Genomic DNA, 11301 nt, shown 5'->3' with positions numbered 1-11301 from the left:
CACAGGGTCTGGGTCCCAAAACACACACACACACACACACACACACACACACACACACACACACACACACTGCATAGTGAGACAGGAGCGTACTAATCTTCATCTGTGGCGCTCTGAAGGAGTGTAAAGTCCCAAGGTCACTTAACACATCCATCTCTCAGACATTCATCAGGGTGCCGGCGTCCCTCCTTCACTGGGGGCTGATGTACGGCTCTCAGCGGGGCCCGGGCCTCACACACACACACACACACACACACACACACACACACACACACACACACACACACACACACACACACACACGGGGTCCCACCTGAGCCCCTCACAGATGACTTTAAACTCCATAACGACACAAACTCCTCCTCCTCCTCGTCACCACGTGCCTTCCCGTGGCGGATCCTCCCGCCCTGAGTTTGCGTCCGCGGGCGGCGGCCCGAGTTCCGGGTTCACGCCGTCACCCTCCCCCGGCCTCGTAATCACCACTGATTGGACAAATCTGTGAAATTACCTTCTTTATTAGCAATTACATCCAACACTTAGCTTTCCTCGATAACCATCAGCGCCGTGATGAAGCATGATGGAGGCTCTCCGCCCGGCGGGATGGATGGGCCCCCGCCGGCCCGCTGACAGAGCCACGGGGCGAGCAGAGGGGGGGGGGGCCTTCAGCTGATACCTGATTCCATCACAGACGTCTTCCAGAGCTTCCACCGAGTATCTGCGGAGTATCGAGTATCGGTGTTGGTGTGACGGCGCCCCCCTGCCCCCCGTGCGCCCCCCGCGCCCCCCGGGGGCCCCGGGCCAAAGTCACCCACGGCTCCCAGAATGATAAAACCCTCAGGATGGGTCACAAATGGCTGAACACAATTTCCTCCCAATCTCCTCATTATGCAAATCAGCAGGCCCCGGGAGTGTGGGCCAATCAGAGGAGGCGGCAGCGCAGGCAGGCTCCGCCCCCCCCGCGCTCTACCCCCCCCCTGCTCACAGCCGCAGGAACCCCCACATAATTACCCGGCTAATTGGGAGTATTTGTGACAGATACGAAGAATTTCCCCGCAAATCGGATTTCAGCAAATCAGAGCCGCCGCCGCCACCGCTGCCGCCCGCTCCGACCTCCGACCTCCGACTCCTCCCACACGATGGGCGGAGGCTCGGAGCGCCGCACCTCCAAGGGTGGAGCCAGATGATCAGCTAGAAGATTCACACATGAATCACTGCTCTCCTGCAGGGTGGAGGAGGAGAAAAGAGGAGGAGGAGGGAGGACAATGTGGAGGAGATGATGGAGGGAGAGGGGGAGTGTGGAGAAGGAGGAGCAGGAGGAGCAGGAGGAGGAGGAGGAGGAGTGTGGACAATGTGGAGGAGGTGGTGGATGTTGTGGAGGATGAGGAGCAGGAGGAGGGTGGAGGCTGAAGAGGATGAGTAACTCCAGGGTGGAGGAGCGGTCACCTTGAGAAGTTGCGCCGCTCCCCCCCCCCCACTCCTCTCCAAGGTCACCGGGCCATCTGCGGACCACGTGCACGCCCCTGGCGAGTGCACGTCCACGGTCCATAAAGCGCGGCGCCGGGATGGAGCGGCTCTGTGTAAACAGGCAGCACGCCGGCGGAGCGTGGACGCACCTATTTGTCAGGAGGGGCGGCGGGTCATAAATACAACCCTGCATGATGTCTCCATCCACACCTCCAGGTTCACAGGGGACGTCCAGGAGATCACCGACGGAAAAACTGGACTCTAATAACACAGTGGTAACATGAGTAAAGAACACGTGCACAATAGTTAGATAAAGGCAGCAGGTGAGGAGCTCCAGTCCACTGATGTGTGTGTGTGTGTGTTAAGACCAATATTAATATTTATTGAATATATTCCCTTATCCACCCGGGGGACGTTCACGGTGCAAAGGTGTGGTTTGAAGACCTTCCATCAGGAAATGTTCATGTTTAAAAAGTTGAGTGTGAAAGAAATGCCTGCAGTGTTATGGAAATAGAGTTTAATCTGTTCTTCCAAATCAGCCACAATATAAACAATATGCAGCTGCAATGATCACCATCCTCTACTGAGAGCACTGGATCATACATTACACACACACACACACACACACACACACACACACACACACACACACACACACACACACACACAGCTGTTTGCTTTGACCTGCTGCCCTGGTTGGAGTCTCCTCCACTTCCAACCCCCCCGTCATCTGATGATAGAAGCTATCTTTCTATTTGACCTCAAGTCCCTGCTTCCACATCAGTGTGTGTGTGTGTGTGTGCAGGTGTGGTGATGGATAGAAGGACGTGATTTTCACAGCGGAGACAGGAAGTGGGACACACACACACACACACACACACACACACACACACACACACACTGAGGTGCTCCTCCTCCTCCTCCTCTTCCTCTAAGTCTGTTCCCACAGCAATCTTGTGTATTTCAGTGTTTGTATGAGTAATCAGTGTGTGTCCCTCACACACACACACACACACATACACACACACAGTGATGCTCCCGTCACTCAGGAGGAAACCTTTTCTTCTTAACGTTCCTCTCCTTGCAGTTATGGGAAGCGTCAGAACTGGAACCTGACCTGCAGTTGGAATTGCTAGCATCAGTGTAGCATCTGTGTGTGTGTGTGTGTGTGTGTGTGTGATGTGACGTGCATGTTTGCCCCCCCCCCCCCCCCCGCCTCAGTGGCGTGCACGTGTTTGCGCATCCCCTCCAGCCTGTTAATTGGCTGACAGTGTTCCCACACACACCTCCGCTAATGGTCCGCTTGATATTCAGCGTGTCCCCCCGGGTTCGGCCTGTTCCGTTCCAGCGGCAGCTTCGCCGCTAATGAACTCCCTCCCCAGATCAGGATCAGGATCTGAGGGGAGATTTGGGCGGAATATTAATGAGGGGGTGCGGCGGTGGGGGGGGCAAGGTGGATCCTCCTTGTCTTCTGGACACCCCCAGATCCAGGTCTTTCCTCTGGACGGGACAGAGGGAGAAGGTGACAACCTCCTCCTTCTTCTTCTTCTTCTCCTCGCCACAGCCAATCATCTGCCTCCATCACTGAACCTCCTCCCTGGTCCTCCAACCTCAGCTTCCTTCTAGAATGAGGAGGCCATCTGGAGCAGGGTCTCCGAGCCTTGAGCAGGTCCTGGACCTGCAGCCTCCTCCCTGGCTGTCTGTCTCTCTGTTTATTTTGTTGCTGTGGAAACAAGAACAACTTCCTGCCAGATAGTGATCCTCTGGCGGCCATGACGGGCCTCCGTCACCCAAATAGATAACTGACGCTCGGCCGTCTTTCTGTCTTGGAGAAGAAGAAGGACCTCCTCCGGGGGGGGGGGGGGGGGGGGGGGGGCTGCCAGGGAGCCGCCCAATAAACGGATTGGACGGCGGCGTGGCGGCTCGACCCGGGGTCGCTCACCTGCTGTCGGACCAACGCCATCATTGATCGGCTTCCAGGTGAGGGAGGTCATCGATTAGAACCCTGCTGATTCCAGCGCTAATGCTAATGACAGTGTCTATGTGTGTGTGTGTGTGTGTGTGTGTGTGTGTGTGTGTGTGTATGTGTGTGCGTGGGAGGAGTAATCTTATCACTTCTAATTCCAGAGGCGCCGCTCACACCTGCTCACCTGTCACGCCCAGGAATTCCAGCCATCTGATTGGACGTGAAGGTAAATCATGGAAAGTGCAAAATATTTCACAAATAATCACCTGCAGTTTTTATTAAGTTAAAAACAAAACCAATTCTAATCAATAAACACTAGTTGTGACCATATAAGGGCATGAGGTCGGTTTCCGGTGCAAGAAGGCGCGTCTTAGCTTAGCATATGCTAACCCCTCTGCGGTGCCTTGACTAACTGCGCAAAACATGCCAGTGCCACCGGGCGGGGACGCGCGGCGCGCACCCGGCGAGTCCCGCGTGAAAAGTGCGACGTGCGCGTCCCCGCTCCGACGAGCCGGCGGCCGGAAGTGACGATGAGCCGCAGCGGTGAAGGAGTGAATCCCGCGCGTACGGGAGCGCGCCGAATTTACCGGCCGCGAACCTGAGCTCGTCCCACTCAGCGCGGAGGCGTGCACGAGCACGACTCGCGAAACGCGCTTGCGCCCTCCCGGTAATCACCAGCACATGTTTCTCATTTCAGACGGCCGCTGACCGAGTCCGCCCCCGGGCTGCGGGGGCGTGCGCGTTGTTCTTACCGGGTCGTGCACGCGCTTCTGGATGCCCCCCCCCCATCCAACTCCAACCACCTCTGGCAGCTGAAGGTGTGCGTACACACACACACACACACGCACACACGCACACACACACACACACACACACACACACACACACACACACAGGAGTGCCCGGTAAAGTCACGCAAGACGTTCGTGACTTGCAGACCACTTCCGGTCCTTGGAACGGATGTTATCACGCGGCAGGTGGGTTAGGCGCGCGCCTTAGACACCAGCTTTCATTGTTTGGTCAATAATTATGGTCTGTCTCTCTCACACACATACACACACACACACACGCACACGCACACACTCTTCCGGTTCGTAAACACAGTCTGATATTGACGCGCGCCGCATCTTCCTTCTCTTTCCACCTCCTCGTACCTTCATCGCACCGGAAGCACCTGCACGGAGGCCTCCCGGGCCATCTTCAACACACACACACACACACACACACACACACACATTGCGGAAATGGCCGGTGTCCGCTGATGATTGCGTTTGTGCACCGGATCACGCGGCGGGGCTGCGGGGCCTAATTGCGGTATGAGATGCGCGGAGGCGTCGCGTCTGTGGGTGGGGTGGTGCGGGGTGGTGCGGGGTGGTGTGGGGTGGCGCGGGGTCTAATGGCCGTGCACGGCTCTCCGCGCACCTCTCCGCCGCCATCAGCGGCTATCAGCCAATCAGCGGCGGGGAAACGGCGCACCGTTTCGGGTCGGTGCCGCCGGTCCTGAAGATGCAGCATCGATTTCCCCGTTCGATCCGCAGGCCTGACGGCGAGACGCTCCCACTCACACTCACACTCCCACCCACCCCACGCAGGGACCGGAGCCCGCGGCCGTCCGATGGGAGGAGCAGACCGGAAGTCCTCGGAAGTGAAACCGCGTTTGTTTCCCGCCGCACAGCACGAAGCGTGCGTGTGATTGATGCGGTCCAGTCAGCGGCGGAGGGAGACGCGTGGAAACACGTTAAGCAGTAATTACACCGCATTTTATAAACATAACGTCATAAATATCGGTGTTTATAAACCCGTTTCCACGTGAGCACGTACACACGCATTGTGACTAAACCATTTTATTCATTTTATTAACTATCAAAATATTAGTATTTGCATAAATAGTATTACATCATTAGTGGCGGTAATATCGATATTATTGTTCAATGATTCTATTAATATATGAATATTGATTCAAATGATTAGTAATCAGCGTATCAACGTTGCCATCATAGGATTATATTACATGAACAAGTTATTAGAAGTCGTAGTATCACTACTGTTGTAATATAAAATTATAATTAATTAGTCGTATCAATGGTATACCAGAGTACCATCAAATGTATAATATTATAATGTATAATAATTGTATAATATTGATATCCAACTGTTTTTCGTATTATTGTTATTATCATCAAACAAATATGAAATTATCATTAGTGGCTTTAGTATCAATTAAATGAATTCATTATTAGTCGTGACAATATTATTGTCATATCAAATTATTTGCATGAGTTACTATCATCCATTTTTTCCAATTATTATTAGGATTTGAATCATTATCATAATTGTAATATTAAAGTTGTTACATTATGACCAATATTATTATAAATATCTCCTTATAAACGGTACCATTATTCTAATCAAATGATCTCATTCTTATTAGTAGCCGTAGCAATCATTACTATCAATTTACTGTTGTAGTGCAATCAATATTATTTTTAATTACAGTCCTGCGGTGCCATTGAATCCGCCGCTCTGACGGCGTGCACTGAAAGCCACGCCAGTAACGCACGGCAGCGGCCGTTACATCACGTTACTTTCATTTACAGTTACAAATATTTCACTCTCAGCAGCTCCGCGGAGTGGGAGTAATGCGTGCCGTGTCTGGGTCTGCACGGTCTGCAAATCACACACACACGCACACACACACACGTTTCCGGGTCTCCTGCAGGCCCCGGGCGCTGATCCTCGCCGCTGCACACCGAACGGCCCCGCTCCGGTTCCGTCATTTTTCCCACGCGGTGTCACGCGTGGGCCCCCCACGACAGATTGCGGGTTCTAGGAGCATAAAGGCCGCGCTGTCTGCCTCCATGTGCCGCACGAAGGAGGCAGAGCAGGAGGAGGAGGAGAGGAGTCCTCGCTCGGACGCCTCCTTTGTGCGGCTGCAAAGAACCCCATTTAGTCCCGGGTGGGCTCTATTCACGGACACCCCACTCCCACTCCCACTCACACCCCGACCCTGACATCTGCCAACAGCCCGCTCTAAGCGGTGGAGTCTGGAGGAGCAGCGGATCGATGGCCGTCCTGTTCACTGTCTAATGGAGCTCCAGGAGGAGCGAGAGGAGGAAGAAGAGGAGGAAGAGGAGGACGTGGAAGAGGGAGGACGAAGAGGAGGAGGAGGAAGAGGAGGAGGAGGAGGGAGAGGAGGCGGCGGCGGCGGCTCGGTGGTCCGGCTCCGGTCGAAGCCCGCGGGCCGTGAGAGCTCTAATTGCGGCTTGTTGATGAGAAGTCGATGCGGTTAAAGCGTCCGATCCACGACCCCCCCCCCCCCCCCAATCTATCTATCTATTCCCCGGGTCGTCTCTACAAATCACCTGCCAGGAGGGGCGGGGGGGGGGGGGGGGGCAGGAGGGGTTTGTTTTGCTTCAAGGAACGGACGTGAGGACGAGGAGGAGGAGGAGGAGGAGGAGGCCTGGCCTTCATCCATCTCCGGAGCTCTCACACGTTAATCCCCTCTAATCTGATCGGAATATGTCGTCGATATGAAACCGAAGCACTGGCTCTCATTGCTAACTTGTCGTAATCGGATTATGTGACCCCCCCCCCACACACACACCCTCACACATTGGATTAGACAAACACATGAAAGCGTTTAACGCGGAATAATCTGAGCATGAAAAGATAATACATCTGCAGCTCGGATTGAATTGTAGGGTTTGTGTGTGTGTGTGTGTGTGTGTGTGTGTGCAGGGGGAGGAGGGGGGGTCGCTGACATTTCCTAGCTCCGGCTCTGATTGGCTCCCGCCCTCGGAGGCTCGGGGTTCCTGCAGCTCGTAGGCGCCTCCCCGTCGTTCCGGGGGCCATTATAACGCAGGGACCTCCTTTTTAACCTCACACCGAATCCCCTTCATTTAGGCGCGGCCCGGTCCGGACGGGTCCGGAGCCTGCTTCGCCCTGGAGCGATACGCCATGCTCTCGCACGCCGACCTCCTGGATGCTCGGCTCGGTGAGTCCCCGGCCCCGCAGCGTGTGTGTGTGTGTGTTTTCGGTGTTTCCGGCGGGGGAAGCTGGGCCGCACGGGTGGAATTGTCGCTGAATGTGGGAGAAGTTGGATGAATGTTGGCCGTGAGTGTGGAGATGCGTGACCTGCGGGGAGCGCTGACCCTCTCCTCGTCTTCATCTTCATCCTCCTCCTCCTCCTCCTCCTCCTCCCAGGGATGAAGGATGCCGCAGAGCTGCTCGGACACCGAGAAGCTCTGAAGTGCCGGCTGGGCGGCGGGGTTCCGGACCAGGGCCACCCGGGGGACATGGCCCCGGGCTCGGACTCCGTGGAGGGCGCCACGCTGCTGCCGGGGGAGGACATCTCCAACCCCGGCGGGATGGCGGTGAACGGCAAGGAGCAGGACAAGCAGCCGCCGCCGGCGCAGAGCTCCGGTCAGCCCGCCGGCCAGCAGAAGCAGAAGCGGCACCGGACGCGCTTCACGCCGGCGCAGCTCAACGAGCTGGAGCGCAGCTTCGCCAAGACCCACTACCCGGACATCTTCATGCGGGAGGAGCTGGCGCTCAGGATCGGCCTCACCGAGTCCAGGGTGCAGGTGAGGAGCTCCGCCGCGCCGCTACAGGGCCCAGACAGGAAAACACACACACACACACACACACACATTTATTAAACACTCCAGAGACACTCATGGTGGTCAGTAGTTTTCCTGCGCCAAATAACGACCACGATATTGACGCCGTAGAAAAACACGTGTCGTAACTCTAATTTCGAAAATATTACATGTGAAATCCAAGAGGAAAATCACAACTTAAAATATGACCGTTTCAAAAAACTGAAAAGACCGGTTTGATTCTCCACGGATACAAACTACAATCATCCAGATATCAGCTCACTCACACCATGGAGAAACACGGAAAGATTTAACAAGATCACTGCTAAAATACACAAATATAGAAACTAAAATATACAAATATAAAAACTGAAATACTCCAAATATAAACTGACATATTCACATATAGAAACTACAATACTCCCAATATAAAGACTGAAATATTCAATTATAGAAACTAAAATATTTCAAATATAAAGACTGAAATATTCAAATATAGAAACTAAAATACCTCAAATACAAAGACTGAAACATTAAAATATAGAAACTAAAATACACCAAATATGAAGACTGAAATATTCAAATATAGAAACTAAAATGCTCCAAATATGAAGACTGAAATACTCCATCCACATATAAAGAATGAAATACAACAAATATAACAAAACTAAAATATTCCATGTATGAAAACTAATACACCCCAAATGTAAACACCGGAAATACTCCAAATTAAGGAAATAAGAAAACTAAAATATTCCAAATGTAAAAACTGAAATACTTGGAATATAAAAACTGAAATATTGCAAATATAAAAACTGAAATACTTTGAATATAAAAAATAAAATAATACCGATATAAAAAGTGAGATATGGCAAATATAATAACGGAAATAATCCGGATATATCATTCAGTCTTAATTTAGGGAGAGCCGGGCTGGTCTCCTCTGTCCAAGGTGCTGAACCTCCAGGAGCCCGGGCAGCTCGGCCGCTTCTCCCCTCCGAAAACACACAGCGTGTGTGTGTGTGTGTGTGTGAGAGAGAGAGAGTGTGTGTGTGAGGAGACAAACATTAGATCGACCGTCAGAGAGAAGAAACAAATAATGTGAACGAATGTAAAACAAGATTATGACCCGGACAGGCTGGACTCACTGAAGCGTCTGAACTCACCGGGAAACACGGTTATTTACGGTAAAATGTCAAGATAAACATCCAGAGGACATTCTGATGATTGGCCTGTTTGGGCAAGCGGACAATAAACCCCGATATCGTAAATAATCGATCCCCCAGCTGCCGTGCGTGCAGGCCGTGCACGCGGAGCGTCGGTGGGTCTTAATGGGACTCTCCGCCGGGCTCTGCTATGTTTTTAGATGGAATGAGAGATTGCATTTTCTTTCCACGGCGGTGTGACGGGGGGTCACGGATGGCTGGGCGGAATGAGAGCCTGATCTCACTTTAAAAACAACACACACACACACACACACACACACACGGGCGGAGGCACCGATTCACGGCCTTGCCCGCGCATTAATCACGGCCGCGCCGCCGGTGAAATCTCTATAACCACGTCGCGCGGATGTGCATGCACCCCCACGCACACACCGTGGCCGTCCGGGTTGTGCACCGCCCACCCCCACCTCGCTCGGCGCATTTCCTTCCGGCCTCTCGCTGCAAAGGTGCCGTGAAAGGTACCGTTTTGCGTGGAATGACGCGTGTGTGCAGCCCGCCGCGTCGCAACTCTGTGCGTGAACCCACCTCCGTGTGCTCGCCCGCAGGTCTGGTTCCAGAACCGCCGCGCCAAGTGGAAGAAGAGGAAGAAGACCACCAACGTGTTCCGCGCCCCGGGGACGCTGCTGCCCACGCCGGGCCTGCCCCAGTTCTCCGCCGCGGCCGCCATGGAGAACAGCCTGTGCTCGTTCCACGCCAACGACTCTCGCTGGGCCACGGGGATGCCGGGGGTGTCGCAGCTGCAGCTTCCGCCCGCGCTCGGCCGCCAGCCCGCCATGGCGCAGTCGCTGTCGCAGTGCAGCCTGGGCCACGGCCCCCCGCCGAACTCCATGGGGCTCTCCAACGGCCTGTCCTCCAACGGCTCCGGTCTGCAGTCCCACCTCTACCAGACGCCTTTCCCGGGAATGTCGGCCTCGCTGTCCGGCCCCGCGAACGTACCGGGCTCCCCGCAGCTGTGCAGCTCTCCGGACAGTGACATGTGGAGAGGGACGAGCATCGCGTCGCTGCGACGCAAAGCGCTGGAGCACACAGTGTCCATGAGCTTCACCTAAGGACGTTCGAGCAGAGGAGAAGAAAAAAGAAAGAATTATCCCGCGAAGCACCCCCGCCAACCCCCCGCTCCTCAACCCCCCTCCTCATGTTTTAAATCCCAAATATTCTGATCGAACCGCAGAAGGAGCCCCGTCCGGCCTGACAGGACGACAGGCGGAAGGAACACTCTTCTATCCGGGGTTATTTATCCTGTTTATTTAAAAAAAAAAGTTTTATCGACTATTGATTCTAAATGCTATTGTATTGATCTCTAGACTTTAGGCCCGACATGACTTGAGAGCCAAACAATCGTCGTATTTACATTTTTCATCGGGCGCGTCTTTAGGCGCCCGCGTTATTGTGTTCAGGTGACTTGTGTTATATAACGGTTATTTAAAAAAAAAATTTAAAAAAAAAGACTGGGTATGCGGCGCACACACACACACACACACACACACACACACACACACACACACACACACACACACACACACACACGCACGCACGAACGCACCGTGGGCGACCTCCGTCTTGCAGGAGGTTGAAGCGGAAATCAAGAACATGAGAATAAAAGAGAAATAAATGGAAATAAAGCCCCGGGTGCGCCGGCGGCTCAGGACGGCTCCCGCTCTGTACCCGCTGCTCTTCTTCTTCGTGACTTGTTTTGACTTCCTGTATGTACGTCAGTGTTTGACCCCACGCCGAAACGCGTCGCGTCGACGGCTTTGTACCGATTTGGAAAAGACGAGACGAATAAAGAGAGACCTTTTGAAGAACGCCCCTTCCCGTCTCGTCTCGTCACGTCACGTCGCTCCCACGCCGCGGGGGTCCGTGCATGCGCCCAGGTGACGCGCGTCGGATCGATGGCGATTATTTATCGGCAGGATTGTTTTCGATCACCTGAGAGTCGCGTCTGGAGTTCGGCCGTGAAGGCGCGGTGTCCTGCAGGAGTCCGGGACATCCAGGCGTGAGAAGATACCAAACATCTCCCTTACCTTTTCTCTTGTGAACGCCTGAC

At 53.8% G+C, this 11301-nt stretch overlaps 1 protein-coding gene across 1 annotated transcript in view; it reads left to right on the top strand.

Moving 5' to 3' along the window:
• The first annotated feature begins 7323 nt into the window (after window positions 1–7323).
• Window positions 7324–11301, top strand: part of LOC147218176 (homeobox protein orthopedia B-like) — a 5081-nt gene continuing 1103 nt past the window's right edge. The window contains exons 1-3 of the mRNA XM_086173320.1: window positions 7324–7424; window positions 7634–8013; window positions 9800–11301. The exon at window positions 9800–11301 is cut by the window's right edge and continues 1103 nt beyond it. Of these exons, the coding sequence (XP_086029446.1) occupies window positions 7388–7424; window positions 7634–8013; window positions 9800–10303 (921 nt within the window). The 5' untranslated portion in view covers window positions 7324–7387 and the 3' untranslated portion in view covers window positions 10304–11301. The remainder of the gene's footprint in view (window positions 7425–7633; window positions 8014–9799) is intronic.

Source organism: Fistularia commersonii, chromosome 26 (assembly GCF_037954325.1).
Source record: "Fistularia commersonii isolate RoL2024-O1a breed Wild chromosome 26, RoL_Fcom_v1.0, whole genome shotgun sequence".
Classification (NCBI taxonomy): Eukaryota; Metazoa; Chordata; class Actinopteri; order Syngnathiformes; family Fistulariidae; genus Fistularia; species Fistularia commersonii.
This window is presented reverse-complemented; position numbering and strand designations above follow the sequence as displayed.